Source organism: Meles meles, chromosome 17 (genome assembly GCF_922984935.1).
Source record: "Meles meles chromosome 17, mMelMel3.1 paternal haplotype, whole genome shotgun sequence".
Classification (NCBI taxonomy): Eukaryota; Metazoa; Chordata; class Mammalia; order Carnivora; family Mustelidae; genus Meles; species Meles meles.
Window position 1 is genome coordinate 13,574,245 of NC_060082.1, and position 19,713 is coordinate 13,593,957.

Sequence of the window (19,713 nt, forward strand, 5' to 3'; positions counted from 1 at the left end):
TTTAGCAATGAGCAATAGTTGTGATTTCATTGCTTTCCCTGAGAATGTTCAGTTTCCATTTTAATTTAGTTTCACCTAAATTAAAAAAGCTTCTTAACACATGGGCTAAATTCACCTTAATACCTTTATTGTTGCAAATTTTTCTATAAAGCTATTTATAGTTGTAGTTAGTAATCTCCCCTCCAGCTGATTAAAGCCTATCTGAAAGTTTTGCCAGAGAAATGAAGGATATATGGGAAATCACGTTATAAAAAGATTTATTCTGGTAGAAATCAACAGAAATGAAACACAACCCCATATTTTTAGAATTTGAATAGGAACATCTATGGCTTTCTCATAATGCCAGACATTAAAGCATCCCACTAACCATAAAGGTTATTTATCTATTTATTTATTTATCTGAAAGAGAAAGCAGAGACAGAGAACACACCGGGTGGGGTGAGGGGGGAGAAGGTGCCTCTCGTCACTTTTCTATAACTCTGTAAGAGTTTTTAATTTCTTTTTTTTTTTTTTAAATATTTTATTTATTTGACAGAGAGAAATCACAACTAGGCAGAGAGGCAGGCAGAGAGAGAGAGAAGGAAGCAGGCTCCCCATGGAGCAGAGAGCCCGATGCGGGGCTCGATCCAGGACCCTGGGATCATGACCCGAGCCAAAGGCAGAGGCTTTAACCCACTGAGCCACCCAGGCGCCCCTCATTTCTTTTTTTAAGATTGTATTTATTCACTGGAGAGTAAGCAAGAGCGAGCACAAGCAGGGGTGGAAGGGCAGAGGGAGAGGCAGGCTCCTCTCTTGGCAGGGAGCCCGACAGGACTCGATCCCCAAGCCGAAGTTAGATGCTTAACCAAATGAGCCATCCAGGCACCCCAAGGATTGAAAATTTAATCAGAAAATGTTGAAATTTTCAAACTGGAATGTACAAGAGTTCTAGTGAGAACGTACAGATTCAAGGTTATATGGAAGATCCTGTAATCAGTACAAACTCAACTTTCCTCTGATTCTCAAATCAGGGAATAAAATAAATAAAATATTAAAATAAAATATTAAAAGGGTTCTAATATTTTATTTATTTGACAGAGCAAGAGAGCACAAGCAGGCAGAGCAGCAGAAGGAGAGGGAGAAGCAGGCTCCCCACTGAGCAAGGAGCCCGATGCAGGGCTCAATCCCAGGACCCTGGGATCATGATCTGAGCTGAAGGCAGTCGCTTAACCAACCGAGCCATCCAGATGCCTGATTCCCAAAGAATTCTTAATAAGCAATTCCTAATTGTTTTGATCAATCTGTGCCTTCTTCATTTCTTCACACACTTGTTTTAGTTCGTTGTAACTGTTTTACTAGGACAGCATTCCAGGCAAAAAGCCCATTTGGGCTTTGTTTTTGTTAACTATTGTATAGTTTCCAGATTCTTGTACAGTTTACAAACTTAAATGGGTAACCTGTAAGATCCAAACAAGCAAGAAAAGTACTCGGTAGGCTATCCAAGGAAAAAAGACCAAGATGCTGAAATTATGTCACCTTTAGATGTAGTCCAAGCACATGTTAAACGTAGACAGTTCTCTAAGAAAACCTAATTCCATGTAGCTTTCCGAGAATTCAGGCCTAATACTTCCTAAAACTCTTTGGAGTTTTTTTTTTCCCATCTGCTGCACTATTTTTTTATTTTAATTTCAACGCTGCCCTGGATTTTACCATGTACTCAATACATGAGATTGCTCAACGTGGTTCTCTCCGGCGGCTTCCGTTCTAACTTGCTCTCTATATATTTAAATACACAGAGTTAAGTTTGAGGAAACATTTAAGCAACCCAGATGTTCCTCATTGTTTATAATCTCTTAAGAACTCTTAATAAGTTAAAGTTGACTGAACTTCCTAAAAGACAAATGTAACACCTCAAGAAGCCTTTTGACAAAAGTGCTCTATTATTTTTGGACTCGATTAGGAACCTGAAACATTGAGAATACACTCAGCCAGTCAGACGCTTAAAGCATATCGTTCTTCTTTTATCAACCTCATTATATAGTATATAGATGAGAATTCAGACTTATAAACAACTTACTAGAGCTGTGAATTCATCTAGAAAACAGAAACTAATTTTTATATCATAAATTTGTTAAAAAGCTTAAGTGAGAAAACATATGTAAAAGTTCTCTGTGAAACTATGAAATGTTACATAAACAAAACTTCTATCTAGTAAAAATATGCATGCTATCAATCTACCTATGAAAATCAACAAAAAGATTTAAAAATAAATAGACTGTCATCGCTAGAGATCCCTGGGAAAAGGGTGAATCCAGCTCTGGGCCATAGAAAGTACAAGGTTAAGTCTGAGAGCTTGTGTCCCAGAAAGCAAGAAAGTACTCAAGAAAAATGAGGTCATGTCAAAAGAGAACAAGAAACTAGTTTGCACTGGTTCCTGTCCTCACATTTGCAAACTTAAGCATTAAAAAAAGCATAACAAGGGATGCCTGGGTGGGTCAGTTGGTTAAGCCGCTGTCTTCAGCTCAGGTCATGATCCCAGGATCCTGGGATCAAGTTCCACATCAGGCTCCTTGCTCAGCAAGGAGCCTGCTTCTCTCTCTGCCTCTGCCTGCCACTCTGCACTCTCTCTCTCTCTCTCTCTCTCTCTCTGATAAATAAGTAAAATCTTAAAAAAATAAAAGGCATAATGATTCTAAAATACCGAACAACTAGACATTGCTACATCCACGAAATTAAACAAAGACAAAACCAAAAAAGTGGGGGTGCGGGAGGAAGGTTAACTTGCCAGCACTGGAGATGACTGCTAAGTCAACTCCTTACTCTGAAAAGCGGTCATTAAAAGGGAAGTTACATTAACCCCGTATTTTGGAACTTAAATTTAACCCTAGAAAAATAAATAGAAAATGAATGAGAAAAGCACCAGTTTGCAAATTCCAATAATATTTTACTGTTTTGGACAAGGATCATCAATTGATGCTAACAGGCAAAAGATAGATGGGGAAAAGTATATTTGCTCCTTTCAAATTATTCACCCCAGAAATTACTTTCTAACTGTAGAGGAGAAAATGCACCTTTAATGAAGAAACATTTATTACCACTTTCACCACATGAAAAACCCTCATCACTAATATGGGACTTTCTGATAACGTGTCTCCTGAGGTGAGAGTATACTACGGACACAGCGTCTAAGTACTACACCTATGAAACAGTTTATGCCACAAAAAAGTTTAACCTAAATCCTAACCTTGAGACGTAACCTTCCACTTACAGTGAAAGGGCACAGAGGAGCACGTTCATAGACATGATGAAACAATCAGACAGATTCAGAACTGGACTCATTCTTCAAGACAACTGGTTTAGTTATAAATGATCTTCTGAACTGTAGGATATGTGAATTTTATCTCAGAAAGCTGTTTTAAAAAAAGAATCCCCAGGACAGCATGGGTATTAGCACCTTCTAATAATCACCCCCAAACAAACAAAAACTAGATGGAGATGAAGACAGGCAGACAACTCTATAAAACAAACACACGGACAAGTGTCAACAATTATCAGACCTAGGTGACAGAAACCCTGGTCTTTCATACTTTCTTCCTGTTTGAAAATTCCCATTAAGCAACCGGGGAAAAACAAGGATCCTAAAATTTCTATTAGGCAAGCAATGATTAAATACAGGATGCATCTGATACCCAATAAATTTTAATTAAGTCCTTGATAAAAGAATAGAAAATCCATTCTAACAGTGAACTTATAAAGAATTCCTTAAATGAGTTCAATGAGTTTGTTTCATGATTCTGAAATGCTTTACTACTATCTTTCTTAACAGTTTTGAGAAATGAGATTTTAAAATCTCTCAGTCTCCAAGCGCTGCTACACCTCCAATGAAGGGGCTGTGAGACCCAGGCAGACTCAGACTGCAAGCCCTCTCTCTCATCATTCTCTTTCGAGCCTCGGGGGGGCGACACTGCAGCTCATTAGCCAGCCCCACTTCTAGCTCATCTAGGTGAGAAAAGGGAGACCCAGTTTTCAGTTCTGCTTCTTATGAAGGACCTCAGATCTTTTTAAGGAGCAGGCACAAATGGCTGATTTTGGAGCAATGTGGACTGGGTTTTAATCCAGATTCCACCAACTACTATCAATGTGACCTGGAGCAAGTCACTAATATTTCTGATTTGGGGTTTCTCACCTCTAAAATGAGAATTCTAGGGCCGCCTGGGTGGCTCAGTTGTTAAGCATCTGCCTTCGGCTCAGGTCATGATCCCAGGGTCCTGGGATCAAGTCCCACACCAGGCTCCTTGCTCAGTGGGGAGCCTGCTTCTCCCTCTCCCACTCCCCCTGCTTGTGTTCCCTCTCTCACTGTGTCTCCTCTCTCTAGCAAATAAATAAATAAAATCTTTTTAAAAAAATGAGAATTCTAGTACTTCTTAAAATGTAACTATATAAAAACACCTCTCAAAGTACCTGGAACAAAGCAAACAGTACCAAGGCCCTTCCTAGCCCTTCTACCACCATTCCCACTTCCTAATGCCCTGAATCATCACATATATGCACAGAATCTCCAACTAGGGACATCTGGAATCTTCTAATGATGTTTCTACACACTAGTCACAAAGATGAGACATTCAAATACTGTAGTATGAAAGCAACCATTTAGAAACCAAACTCGCCTTCATAAGTAAAATCTTTAAAGTAACAGAGTGTAAGTATAGCTTAAAATGGGGAAGAGAACCAGGTCCCCCAAACCTAGGTGTGTTATTATGTAACAATTTGCATCAATAGACTAGAGGCACCTAAAATGAAAAATTTCCAAATCTAAACATAATTTTTATTAAATTATTGGATATTTTTTGGATTATCCAGTAATTCATAAAGAGTAATAGGTTCTTTTCAAATTGGTTTCCAACTTTCATCTTTGACTATCTGTTAAGAAAAACAAGAACTAGGGGTGCCTGGGTGGCTCAGTGGGTTAAAGCCTCTGCCTTCAGCTCAGGTCATAATCTCAGGGTCCTGGGATCGAGTCCCGCATTGGGCTCTCTGTTCAGCGAGGAGCCTGCTTCCTCCTCTCTCTCTGCCTGCCTCTCTGCCTACTTGTGATCTCTGTCTGTCAAATAAATAAATAAAATCTTTAAAAAAAAATAAAAAAATAAGAACTAAATATATGGAACACAAAATGAAAAGTCCCTGCGAATATTTACATAGCATTGTGCCAAGCGCTGTTCTAAGGACTCTACCTATACTAACTCTCTTGAGTCTTAGAGTTATCTCTATGAGGGGGTTATTGCTACCAGAATGATTATCTGAAACACTTAAGGAACTTGAGGCATTGTGTGGGTACGTAACTCATACGCAGGACATGGCAGAACAAGCGTTTCGACCCAGGTCATCTGGTTCCAGGCCGTGGCCTCTGCTACTGTAGAATCTCACACATCCCCCATTAACATTCTCATCTGCCTACAGCTCAAGCAAAAAACACCAGCCAACTCATATTTGTGATTTTCAGCCAGAAACAATAAAATATTCTCTTGATTTGTGCAAATGCACCATCTAAGTGTAAGCATGTAGCATAAGACTGACCTTGCACAGGACAATTATTTTAAAAAAAAGAAAAATCTTCAAATAGGGCCAGGAGACATATGGCACCATCAGTAAATTTCATTTCAACAGTAACTAAAGATTTCTACAGAAGCCCCGTGATTAGTTCTTACGCTTCCCCATACCCGTATTTCCCCCATGTCAAAATGCTGCATGCACCACGTTCCAAACATAAGTTTGCTTTGATTACAACTGCTGTCCAAATCCAAAACCAGCGACATTAAAGCTAAACAGCCTATTTTAAAAGGAGTTGAGAAAGGAGCTTTAAGCTGTTCCCATCAACAGCAGTGTGTACAATCATGCTCATTCTCATTTCAAACTTTGGAGTCTCTCTTTTGTCTAAACTCCAATCTATTTAGGCATTTTCAGTAAACAAACATTAAGCTGAATTATTTACAAAGTTAGAATTCCACACATTCCAGCCAGAGCTGCTTTTATGTGAGAGTAAAACACTGTTGCCGTGCAATGCAAGGGCAATTTAAGGACAGTATCGTTCTCTACCCCCTTGCCTGCCTTCCATTTCCCCAACGCCAGTTAAAAACTAAATCCTGAAAACTGCCAGGGACCACCTAGGGAGCTGCGAGCAGAGTCCCTCCATTCTTCGGGAGCAGGAATTCAGTAGGTCTCTGAACCCTACAGAACGCACAGTTTTCACAGGATAGAGCAGTGCAAAGCTAGGTTTAGTTACTAACATACCAAAGAAGCCAGGTATTTCAAAAGTATTCCCACCACTAAATACGCAGCTACGGAGGAACTGTGATGGCCATTACTGTGTATGAGAAATAAAGCCCCTAACTTACCTCTATGTTTGACATTTCAAGTGCTCATTATCACAAAAATCAGGAAAAAAAAATTTGTGTGTGTGTGTGTGTGTGTGTATACACACACATACATACACACATTTTCCCCCCCTGCTCCAGCAACTTTTTTCCCTGGGAATTTTTCACTGAAATTTGTTGTCCAGCAATCACTAAAAAAATTACTTTCTAACAGAAACTAGCTAGCATTTTCCCTTACTACAAAATTATTATCATGGCTTCATTAAAACCAAAGGTGAATGTGATACATGGCAATCTCAAATAAATGAAAACCACGCAAGTCTGTAATTCAAGAGTTTGAATAACATACAGTAAAAGCCTTCCTAACAACAGCCAATATATACTCTTTTGAGATTCAGATTTAAAATGCATCATATGCATCATATTTCCTTCAGTCCCACCTTTAAGGAAATAGACACTTAAATTCCAAGAAGTTTGACTGGATTTAGTCAACTTTCAATAAAAGAGCAAACGAACAACCACAACTTTGGAAAGTAAGGAAAAAAAATAACGGCTTTACATTATTAAAATCCTGATTACTCAACATACGGGCAAAACATATCACTAGATTGGTACGTGTTCTGAACGGGGTAAGGAAAGAGCTATTCCTGAGGGATGAAAGTGAAATTTTTTATGAGACCCTTTCTTACACAAAATATGAATTGTTGTTGCTTCCTTAAACACAGTGTCCTAAATACAATTTAATCTTTTTAAAAACCACTCAGGGTCAACATCACGGAATCTGGCAATGTGCCTTCTTACCCGCTGGTGTGTAGCTGGTACGGGCCTTCCATTTATTTGGTTTAGGAGTGGAGTGGAATTTACAGGTTCTGGATTACAGAATTCTCTCCAAATAACTGACAATTAATTTTTTAAACCTAGAAACATTTAATTATGTGAAAAACTCTCTAAAATACACAATGCATCTTCCCTGACGAGGTAAACAGGTAAATTGTTTTAGGGCCCTACAGAGACATACGGACTCCTGAGTCTCTGCAGCAAGGGCTCACATACACTCTTCCCCCCTGGTCGCCCTCCCCTCTGTGTCCCGTCTCCTCCACTGACCAAGTGCCTCGCCTCACACCTGCTGTTTTTTACCCACTCCTTACTGTCATTCTCATTTCTGATTACAACTTCATCTCAGAAAAGTCTTCCTCTCTTTGGGGGAGAGAGGTGTGGGTTCAGCAGCGCACTTGTGATGAGCACTGGGAGATGCAGAGACCTGCTGAATCACTACATTGTACACCCGAAGCTGGTATCATACTGTACGTAAACTACACTGGGATATAAAATAGAATAAGCCTTCATCCCCAAACATGTTCCATCTTTTAAAGGTTCAATTTTGTGAAAGCTGCCACCATTTCTGAATCTCCTAAGCTGTAAACCTCACAGTCATCACAGTTCCCCGCTCCCTGAACCCTCTGAATAATGTTAGCTCCAAATCAAATCAATCTATACCTTAAAACTACCTCTCTGACCTGGTTCTTTTCCATCAATCCCACCCACCACATCTTAGATCAGGTTTTCCCATCTTGCTTATGACAACAGCCTCCCACTAGCTGGTCTTCTGACATAGTCTTTCCATCCTTCAGCATTCTTTTCCTTAAAAATAACCAAATCTGATCAGGTCCCTTACCTGATGAAAAATTACAACTGGCTCTCAAATGCCCAAGAAATAACGTCCAAATGCCTTACCCAGAAGACTGAAGACTTAAAAATGTGATCCCAACCTACTTCTCCTCAGGTTCCCTTTTCCCAGCCTCCCACCAGTCAGCAAACACCTGATATCCCAACCTCTACGAAAGAAGGACCAGGAAAGGCAATTACAAAGGATGTGAAAAGTTGAGAGCGGGTAGGCTCTGTTCCCCTGTAATAGCACAATGATTGCCCGTTGCTTTTCTTCGGATTACCATTAGTGACAATGTCTACTCACTATGACTCCATTCTCTGACATTTATTTCATTTCTTTTAAATGTTTTCAAAGATTCTGTTTCAAATAGGCTAATTTCAACAGCACCGAACACTTGTTCTAATTTATGACTTTCTTCATGAAATTCTTTAGCTTAAAGGTAAATATTTCAACAGAAATGCCACCCACTGGTGCTTCCTTTCCTGTTATCATTAGAATTCACATTATAAAATGAAAATGCTTCTTTAGATACTCAAAGCACCTTTACCCAAAGACTGGATTAGTCCAGCGAAGGAACTAGTACCTTTACTATGTTTGCTTCATGACTTTTTAAAACTAAAGCTGAGTGTCTCATACTCTCCTCAAGCACATTCCTCTTGAGAGTCATGTTTTCTATGAACATCCTCCCATCATTTTTCCAGCTTCACTACCTTCTCCTTTCATAAGCAACATACCATCTGTACTACCTGAAACATTTGCTCAAACAATTTTCAATGGTTTCTCTTTTAGTTTCCACATGAAATGTTTAGTGGACTGAGTCATTCCCAAGAACCAAAGCTCCACTGAACTTAACATTTAGTACTTTACCCTAAATTTCTACTTTTCTGGTTAAGAATCACTCTTTTCTTAGGCTTTCTTACTTCTTAGTGGAAGTAAGTAACTGTTCTTTGTTATGGCCCTATTTCACAAAACTATACATTAAAAATTTTTTTTAAAAAGTTAACTAAGTCTCTAATATTGATTTGACAAGATTTATTGTGACATGGCAGGTCAGTGACGCGAGAAAACGGGCATTACTGAGGAGATATTGGGCAGTGAACTCACAAATAAGTGACTTACTTCCGCACATAAGTTTTGCAATATAAGGAATTTAAGAGAAAAAATGTTAAATTTGTGAATGATGGATGTGTAGTGTGTACATTTATTAAAGTGATGTACATCATTGTACAAATGACCTGATTTCCCATAATGAAAGAGATGTGCAACTGCTATTAAGAAAAAAAAAAAAAAAGTTAACCCTTACTTATGAAACAGAAGAAACAGCTCATTTTTTGATAGACAAAAACACTTAGAATACTACTTCCCCTAAGTTCTAGTGAGGGCTTTTTGATTTACAGACATTAGCTATTATCTCTTCTGAAATGAGCCCATCAGGTACTTTTTTTTTTGCTTTTGCTTTACTTTGCATTATGTGGGTTCAGCTCCAAGAAATAAAGTATAGTAATTAATGATTCAAATGTAATTTAATGTATCAGACTGACATCTTTTTTTTTTTAATTTTTTAATTTATTTATTTGACAGACAGAGATCACAAGTAGGCGGAGAGGCAGGCAGAGAGAGAGAGAGAGGACGAAGCAGGCTACCTGCTGAGCAGAGAGCCCGATGCGGGGCTCAATCCCAGGACCCTGGGACCATGACCTGAGCCGAAGGCAGAGGCTTTAACCCACTGAGCCACCCAGCCCCTCAGACTGACATCTTTTAAAATACTTACATCTTTCAAAATCTCTTGCCTTAAAAATGATGTTTAAAAAGCGATTATACCTTTTTGGCCTCTAACGCAGGCTTTCCCAACTACTTTACACCATAGACCATGATTGCATACAATAAAATTAAGACAAAATACGTAAGTACTAAGGGCAACAAGATTATCCAAGCCAGCAGAATCAGATTAAAAATACTCTGATAAACAGCTAATGATGTGAAAGGCAGTCTTTGGAACATATAAAAACTTTGCTCCAATCCAGGCACCAAAAGCCTTTTTAAGATTATGGTTTTTAAACGGAGGAAGCACTTTGAATGGCTGAAATTGTAGCTCCCCAAAACAGTAAATAGAGAAATGTAAAATGAAATAAATCAAATGTAGATATGTAGGGCACAATATATATGACCCTTAAAACAGACTTAGGAAATCATGGCTACGCAATGTGTAAAGGCATGATTTAGTAATTCTGCTTGTCAGATTAAAAATAAATCAACACACTAGACAAATTTTTAAAAGATCATACACTCTCTTTTCTTCATTTTCTAAGAAACAATGTTAACCACAGATATGTCAAAACATGAATCTAAGTATCTAAAGATCCTTAAAGGATAGAGATGATCACAAAGCTGGTTTCCAAGAAGATGCAAACACAGACAAACACAGGAGGGGCGTATATCTCCTGTCAGTGGACATTTTCCTCTTCATAAGGCTAAAATTTTAGAAAAACGTTTACAAACAAGTAATTTTTAAATAATTCACTTCAAAACATTAAAAATGTCCACTTTCAAATATTTATAGATTTATTGTTTGTAAAATACTTTATAATTAATTTAAGGCTCCCAATAATTCCATTAAAGCAATAGGAAGTTACAGTAAGATTAACCTTTTTGCTTTTAAAATAAAAAGTAAGTCTTCCAATTAAGTAACAGACACACATTTATCTCTAATTCTTATGGAAAGCCCACTAAAATTAAAAGTATAAAAAGTTATAAACAAACAAGGAAATAAATGAAAACTGGTTAGAGCTGTGATAACCAGTTAGAGAGAAGGAAAGCTAATGTTTAAGTGAGAAACTGGATCCATGCTCAGGAACTGGAGGCAAGGGGGGAGGCAGACGTGAGGGGTGTGATAAAAATACAAGACTGGCTGACAGTCTGTGTAAGAAGCAGACTTTTCATTTCCCGTTCTGACTTATGGAGGCAGGTGACCGACCCTACCATGGACATGTAGATTAGTCTCTGAAGACATTAAACCAGAAAAGGCTTAAACGCAAGAACACCGATTAATATAAAGAGATGGCACAGAAGAAGCCTATGTACTGATGCTGTTTGACTTGGGGCCAACCTCTGCCTCTGGGGTTACTTTGCCTCTTCCACTTCTGTCTGTCAAATCTCCTGTGCATCTCCTGTAAGGATACTTAACACCGGACTTAGAACCCACCCAGATAATCCGGGATACTCTCTTCACCTCAAGATCCTTAAGTTAATTTTATCCGCAAAGACCCCTCCTCTAAACAATGCACATTTTACAGGTTCTAGGAATTAGAACACAGACTTATCATTTTAGGGGCCATACTGTTCCATCTACTACACATAATTCAGCCAACACATCAATTAAAAATGAAGATATCCGGGCGCCTGGGTGGCTCAGTGGGTTAGGTCTCTGCCTTCGGCTCAAGTCATGATCTCAGGGTCCTGGGATCGAGCCCCGCATCGGGCTCTCTGCTCGGCAGGGAGTCTGCTTCCCCCTCTCTCTCTCGGCCTGCCTCTCTGCCTACTTGTGATCTCTCTCTCTGTCAAATAAATAGATGGAATCTTTAAAAAAAAAAAAAAAAGAAGATATCCTATCCCCTTTTCCAGAAAGCTACCGGTAAATGTGACCTTATCAAAATGAGAGTGAAAGCCAAGAGAAAATAAGACAGTCCTAGAAACAGAGTTTACTGCAAAGGAAAGAAGCAAAGGGAATTCCCTGGGCAGTGATAAAGCAAACTCCAAGGGCACACCAGGGTAAAGAACAACCAGTCTAGATTACAACAAGATGAACATGGAGAAAATAGGACTGAGAAGGGTTTTAAAAAAAAAAAGAAAAGAGGCAACTGTTACCTCTAGGAAAATAAAAATCATAAGAAAGTTAAGTTGAAGAATAAAGTATTATCATACCTATTTTGTTCAGGAGTAAATGATGTTCACATTGAATACTGATCTAGCTAAAAGCATTAATATGCTACATTAGAAGGACACAGTATGGGAGGTAAGGCAGCAAAGGAAAGAATGACAATTCTTTGTCCTCCATAAAAGGTATCTAATATTGACCAAAAAAACAGTCTAAATATTATTTAAGATACAGAGGTCAATACCACAACCAAGATCTAAGAATTGAAAATGGTTACCTTGGAAGGGAGCAAAGCAAGGGGCCAAGAGGGATGGGGAAGAACACTGGCAATTTTTTTTAGTCACAGGTTCCCTTTTGAAACTGTGCTCCTATTGCTTTGAAAATAAAATTCATTTAACGCCAAGAAAGGAAAAGGTTCTCAGAAACGTATCTTGTCCAGGATCATAACATAGTTAAGAAACATCTATCAAAATGCCTTAAAACTTCTTGTATCCACAGGAGTATGGAAATTCTTAAAAAGGGGCTCTTAAAAATAAATTCCCAAGTTCTGAGTGTTCCCAGGAATAAAAAAACAAAAACAAAACCAAAAACCAGACACAACCCAAAGCACTATTAATGTATGTTCACATAATGGATGCAACCTCTAGTTCATATTACAATCCTATCCAGCTTTCTTAATATAAAAGTACTGGCTCTTTTTTGTTTTTGAACAGAAGACATTAATGTCACAACTACAAATAATTACAGGTCTAAGAGGGTAAAGGAGATGAAGACATAAGGAAGGTATTTCCAGACGGCTATCCTGATAGATAGGAATCCGCGGTTTAAATGTGGATGAGCTCTAATAGTAAAGATTTCATAGTATTAGGAATACAAGATACAAAGGCTGTGTTCTGACCCTTTAACCCCAGGAAAGGGACAACAGGAATTTCCCCAAAGCTCTTCCCCCCGATTGTCTGAGAAGGGAAGGGGCATGGAAAAGGTGCAACAGCAATGGTGATAGGAAAAGGTAAAATATGAGGAAAAAAGCAAATTTTACTTTCTACTTAATTAATATCCCTCTTTATCCATTTCATTAATCTACGTCTCATTTCTGAATCACGTTTTGGCACACTACTCTCACCTTTCCCTTCCCTCCTTCTCTTCAACTGCTTTAAAGTCCACCTATTCCGAATAACCTACACAGGTTTACTGATCTATGTCCTAAATGAGTATGACCGTGACATCCAAATCTGCCCCCCCAAAGAGGGCACCCACTGAATTTACCTCTTACTGTACTTAATGTAGCTAATGATAATGTGCAGTCTAGACATACTCATTTAAAATTTTTAAATCTTATTTACTTGAAGTCATCTATCTGAACTGTAAGATTTTAAAAGATAGAATGATAGCACCAGGTACAACTAGGCAAGCATTTTTGATATTAGTAACTGACCCCATCACAAATACTCTAGTACTTTAATATTATTCAGGTGCAAAACCAAGTCCAATAAAAAAAAAAAGTAAGTCTGGTGGTTTTTCCATAAATATGAAACCAAAGTTAAAGCAACATTTTTTTAAAAGAAATATGCCAAGTTATTGTTAGTATGGGATAAGAAGCTCTAGAAACAAATTACTTTTAGAGCAAACCCACTTCGATTTGACAGTGAAGTAGGAAAAAAAAAAGAAGTCAAAGGAAAAGTGTAAATGGTAAGAAAAAAAGGCAACAATGGTATTGGAAAGAATCCTTCATGTATTTTCATAACTCATGAAAAAAATAATACCAAAGCAAAAACAAATGCCTCTATTAAAAGTCATTCTGAAATGAACAGAAAAAAGAAAAATAGTAAGTCTGTCTTTCTCCATCTTCCTATTAACTCTCTCAAGCAATGCTGCTGGATTGTTCTCTTTTAGAGTAAAATGTCCCTTGTGAGAATACAGCAGGTTAGATTTTTTTTTGACTAAAAAGTAAGCATCCCCAAACACAGTATTCATGTGTTTATAATTAATTCTGAGACGTTAAAACAGCAGCATCAGTGAGCATCAGTGTTATGTAAATATTGAAAAAACAATTTGGAGGGATCCCTGGGTGGCTCAGTCAGTTAAGCATCTGCCTTTGGCTCAGGCAATGATCTCAGGGATCAAGCCCCACATCGGGCTCCCTGCTCAGCCTGTTTCTCCCTCTCCTCCTTGCTGGTGTTCCCTCTAGCTATCTCTGTTGCCATCTCTGTCTCTCTCTTTCTCAAATAAAATCTTTGAAAAAAAAAAAATTAAATAAATAAATAAAACCAATTTGGGTCCTTTAATATGCAAGAGAGACAAAGTTAAATAGCTTAGAAAACTTTTGTCAAATTTAGGCAAAACTGGCAACTTAAAGAACTTGAAAAGTACCTCAGTTCTAGGTTAGCATGAAATTCCTATATGCTCTTCTTCCCAGAGTTTCGACTGGCAAAGCAAAGACAAAACGCTTATAATGGGGACTCCCGATTGAAGCACTTTTTGTTGGTAATAGAAATTAAGCCATCAAACACACCAGTACTTTAATTAAAAAACAAAACTAAACAGAACAGCCCTTTTGCGAGTAAAGCAGATTTCAGAACCTTTCACTTGGTACCCACTGGAGTCCACAGGTCAACAGGACTGGAGAAGCAAAGTTATCAAGCCAAAGATGGTGAACAGTATTTATACTCCTCGTCCTCCAACTAGTCAAACATCACCAAGCAGCCTCAGTGCAAAGACGACCTTCCACTGTGTTCCCCAAAGCTCTGAAACTTCCTATTTTAGAAGTTAAACGCCATCACAACTACCTCTGTGGGCGAAGTTGCAACGTGAAGCTGTATCCCTCAGTCAGGTTTCTATTCTCCAAAATGCACAAAAAGCAGGATTTCAGGTAGGAGAGACCTGGTATCTCTCACGGACCGACGCGAACCCACTGGTCCGAGTTCTACGAGCGGCAGTGTGTCTGTCAGCTCTACACGGCAACCTCCACACTGAATACGGTATCATGAAACGTAAGAATACGAACTCTTAAATTTATAGTTTGCTTTTTCACCCCAAAACTTTAAGAACTAAAAGTCTGATGCACTGAGTCCTATATAAACGCTTTACCTGTTTGGCTTTCAAGTTCTTTCCAGTCGAACTTTTCTCACTTGTACTTGCATCCACCCCTCTCAGAACACTGATGAAATCTTTCTTGGAAACAGTCGATATCAACTTAGCCCGTTTTCTAATAGAACTTCCAGCTTCTTTAACCTTTTCATCAACGTTCTTTTGGTGCTTCTGAACAGCGTTAAATAACTGTACCACACCCCTACAGAACATAAAATGATCAGAATAACATAGTTAAGTAATAGTTACACTAGAATACAAACTGTGAGGATAAGAACAATGTGTTTTTACTGCTTAGGAAAGAGGCAAACATTTAACAGGCACTCAAATGAAAAGAGCTGAATCTAAAAAATGAACATACATTTCAATGAAAGAATACAAATTTCTGCATAGAGAATAAATATATGGACTGATATGATTTTTTTTTCAGCTTTCATCTTTCTCAACCAACTTTTGTGCAATTAGTAACTAAAAATTACTTTTAATGCAAATATCTATTCCTCAAAATATATTATTACATAATAATTACATCACGATATAAAGGATAGAGAACAGCCTCTACAGTTAGCTGTCTCACCCCCTGACACTATGAAAGGTTTTCCAGATTTCAATTTCTTCTATAAATGGAAAAAATAATACTCAAGTAGCTTAAAAAGAATTCAGTTATATCATCTGCAACTCTTATGATAAAAAACTAATTTTTAAAAAATTTATTTATTTGAGAGAGGGTGAGCACGCACACAGCAGACAGAGGGAGAAGCAGACTCCCCACCGAGCAGGGAGCCCAATGCGGGACTCCATTCCAGGACCCTGGGATCACGACCGAAGCCAGAGGCAGACGCCTAACTGACTGAGCCACCTAGGTACCCTGATACAAACCTAATTTTACCCTGATACAAAACTAATTTTAAAGTTCTATTTTAAAATGAAATACTTATTTAAATATTTGTTCTATAGTTAAGTTCATTCCAAGAAGGATCTGAAGACTAAGACCTGTAGTGTCCTTTACAGCAGCCATGAGCCACATGGAGCTGGTGAGCCATGCAATGTGGCTGGCTCGTCCAAACTGCAATATGCTCCAGGTTTAAAACATGACTGAATTTGTAAGACTTAATATGAAAAAAGAGATTTTTAATATCTCACCTAAAACTTTTATATTGATTACATGATAAAATAAAAAAGAATCTGAATATTCAAAATCCAAAATATTGGGTTCAATTAAATACATTGGTACAATTTATTTATTAATTTATTTTTACTGTATTCGATGTGGCTACAAAAAAGTTTTACATTATGTATGTGGCTCCCATTATATTTCTACTGGACAATACTGATTGAAACCATTACTATCCTTTCAAGCTCTCCACAATTCTGTCACCGGGAGAGGCACTCTGCCATGGACCCGGAGTATCCCTGCGCGTTCCTGCTAGGTTTTTCAAGAATGTGAGGCCCTGATTGTTCTTTACACCGGGCATTTCCGCGAGTTGAGTTTCTCGGGTGCAACCTTGAGAGATGAGGTAACGTCTCCCCCCAGACAAAGAACAGGCTTGTTACCATTCACCATAAAAGCAGTGGATTCCCAGGTCAAGTGTTCTTCTGTAACACAACCCACTGCATGCTCAGGCATCCTTACAGGGCACCTGTGTTACCAAGGAGGGACAAAGGGAACCAGCGGAAATGAGATGCTCTGGCTACTGCTCTGCCAAGAGTAATAAAGTCCTTTGTCTCTGACCCAAAAGTCTCTTGTCTTCTGGCAGTATCCAGGAGACTAACAGGCTAGCTTATTAGCTTGTAAGGAGGGTAAAATTCCATACCCTTCAGAGCAGGGCTGGGGCCAAAGTGAGGAAAGGGAGGTGCATGTTATGAATTTAATTCCCAGAGAAATCCTGCAGGGTAGATATAATATCCTACTGTTTTTATAGGTAAATAAAATGAGGTAAAAATTAGGTAGCATGCCCAAGCACACAGGTAATAAGTCAGTGCTGGGATTTGAACCTAGCAGTCTGGCTCTATCTATGTCACTCTAGAACACCTCTGTGGATTAAAAAATGACCCAATAATATAGGCAACTAGAAAATCAAAAATAATTTCACTGAGTAGAACTGCTATATTTTTCAAGTAGCAGCTCAAATGTTCTCTCCTCTGTGAAATCTTCCCCAACTCCCCTGACAATCTCCTGCTGTAAGTTCCCAACACACAGGACATGCCTCTAATCTCAAAGAGACTGTAATTCCTACAGGTGAGTAGGCAAGGGCCACCTGGCAGCCACCAGATTCTATTTATCTTTGGACACAGAGGACATCAATAAATGTTTGGTGCCAATGATAAAAGAAAATGCAGAGTGAAAGGACAGCCTAAAGCTATTGTAATACATAATTGGTTATGCCCTAAGTATAATGGAAGATAACAAAAATAGTCACCAATAGCCATAAATTCAGATAACCATCATAAGAGAAATGCGAGTCTAATTACACTGTTCTCCTGACTACAGAAACAGTATGATTTGCAATAGGTTCAACCAAATATACACTGAGGACGTTATATGCTTGCCTCATGAGACCTGTAAAACCTTTCGTTGAATTCAGGATTAAATAGGCAGGTCTTGATATAAATCACTTGGCTGAGCAGGCAGAGCTTAAGGATCAGGTCGAGTCAGGAATGGATCACTATCAAAGCTTTCGTGTACTTACTTTTCAAAGGGCAGAACAGTCTTACCTTGTTGCAATTCTCTGAAGATTTCTCTCTGTTTCTTTGTCTTTGACAACATCTGGCTTTACTCTGCACATCATTTCCCATTCCCGCTTCTTATCAAGCTGTGTTAGAAATATTGTTAGGTGAAAGAATATGAGGCATTTTTGAAAGTGCAGCATACTTTGATATGATACTCTGTGAAAGGACAAAGGTAATAAATCATTCTGGCTTAGAGTGTCGCAGCAACTGAAAAAACCCCACATTTTTAGGGGTTCAGCTCAGGGGGCCTGTGGTTAGCACTCAGCATGTCATGTGAGAAGCACAAAGCGAGTTCCTGTCAGGCTGACAGCAGGGGCCTGGACAGCTGCCAGGATACTGAGGCAAGAGGGACAAGGTAGGATGTGAGAGAGCCACGTGCTTGACCTGCCACCACCAGATCATCAGAGGTAAGCATCAGGAAGACCCCGACTACGGTCTTTGATAATCACGAGTTTAAATACTGTTTATTTTCTCAGAAACTGTCTTTCTCAGCAGACAGAATAATTAAAAATTTGCATCAGCTTTTAAAATAATAGCATTGTATCCAGTAGTCCTCTGGTCCCAGGCACCTGACTTGACACCCCAATACACTGCACTGGTATACACGCTGTCTCAGGCCAACATATCACCTACAATCAAGTACACGGAATGTAATGAACTGATCACCAGGAAGCACTGGTATACGCGCTGTCTCAGGCCAACATATCACCTACAATCAAGTACACGGAATGTAATGAACTGATCACCAGGAAGCACTGGTATACGCGCTGTCTCAGGCCAACATATCACCTACAATCAAGTACACGGAATGTAATGAACTGATCACCAGGAAGTTAGTAAGCATCAAAGGCAGTAATAAGAATCCATGGGGGAAAAAATCTCCTTTTATCTATTGCTTTTCTGCATCCATCTAACCTCTTATTTTTGTATCAATGACAATGTCTAATCATAGTTAAATCAAACTGTGCTCACCATAGATTAGCCTGATTTCTTTCTAAAAAGAATAGATTCCTCCCCAAATAAGATAATTTACTTTAAATGTTATGAAATTCACTATCAGATTACGGCTGAAATTTAGAAATCTTACTTTTAAGTTTAAAACAGTTAATTCTTAATTATGTGTAGTACCCAAGGCATGCAAAATCCCCAAATAATTTTTAATTGTTTGAAGTGTAATTTTATACTTATGATTAGAAGTACTAGGTATTCCAGAAACTCATAATATTTAAGAATAAAAAACAATGATAATCTGCACAGACTCTACTCAGAAATATATAAGACTGTGCCCTTTTTCTGGTATCAACGTGTGTTTTCATCCGTTATGTGAACGGTATCATCTCCAGCACTCAAAGGACTGGCCTAGAGTTGAGTCAGAGACTCATTTTTTCTTGACGTCAAAATGTTCTTACTTTCACTAGAACACTGGGACTAGAGGTAATTAAGGTTTCTAATATTTGTAAAGCTTCCTTCAGCTTTTGCCAGATAGTAACAATTCAAATTTTCAGTTGAAAAGCTATCAGTAAGATTTAGAGACAAAATTATCTTAAAGTAAAAAGAATATTGAAGAGCACAGTATGCTCTGTTTCTAAAAGCAACACTTAAAAAGTTCCATCTTTATACAGCTTTTGCAGAGTACTAGTATTTGGAACAAAGAAAATAATTCACCTTGAAACAAGATAAGGGGATGATGAACTTAAAAGGAAATAAATGCCAATCTAAATCTATTTTTCTTTCATTTCATTTTTCTTTCATTTTACCTATAAAGTAACTCTTGGAAATTAATACTTTTATATTGCCAGTATGATCACAGAAGGTTATTTTTCTTATATTAAAAAATAGTATTTATTTCACTAAGTATTTTAGACATAGAAATACTTCATTGAGTACAAGGGATTTAAAAACCTTACTATTTTTCTTTATTTTTATAATACACAACAGCAAACTGAAGTTCAACTTTTGGCCTTGAATCAACAGACTGTCCTAGTCTTACTCTAACTTCTGTA

The 19,713-nt window shown here is 38.2% G+C and overlaps 1 protein-coding gene across 1 annotated transcript in view; it reads right to left on the minus strand.

Moving 5' to 3' along the window:
* The window catches only part of RRP15 (ribosomal RNA processing 15 homolog), a 40,162-nt gene that overhangs the window by 7,746 nt on the left and 12,703 nt on the right, over positions 1 to 19,713 (minus strand). The window contains exons 3-4 of the mRNA XM_045983458.1: positions 17,696 to 17,793; positions 14,981 to 15,182 (exon numbers count right to left, since the gene is read on the minus strand). Coding sequence (XP_045839414.1) covers positions 14,981 to 15,182; positions 17,696 to 17,793 — 300 coding nt within the window. The remainder of the gene's footprint in view (positions 1 to 14,980; positions 15,183 to 17,695; positions 17,794 to 19,713) is intronic.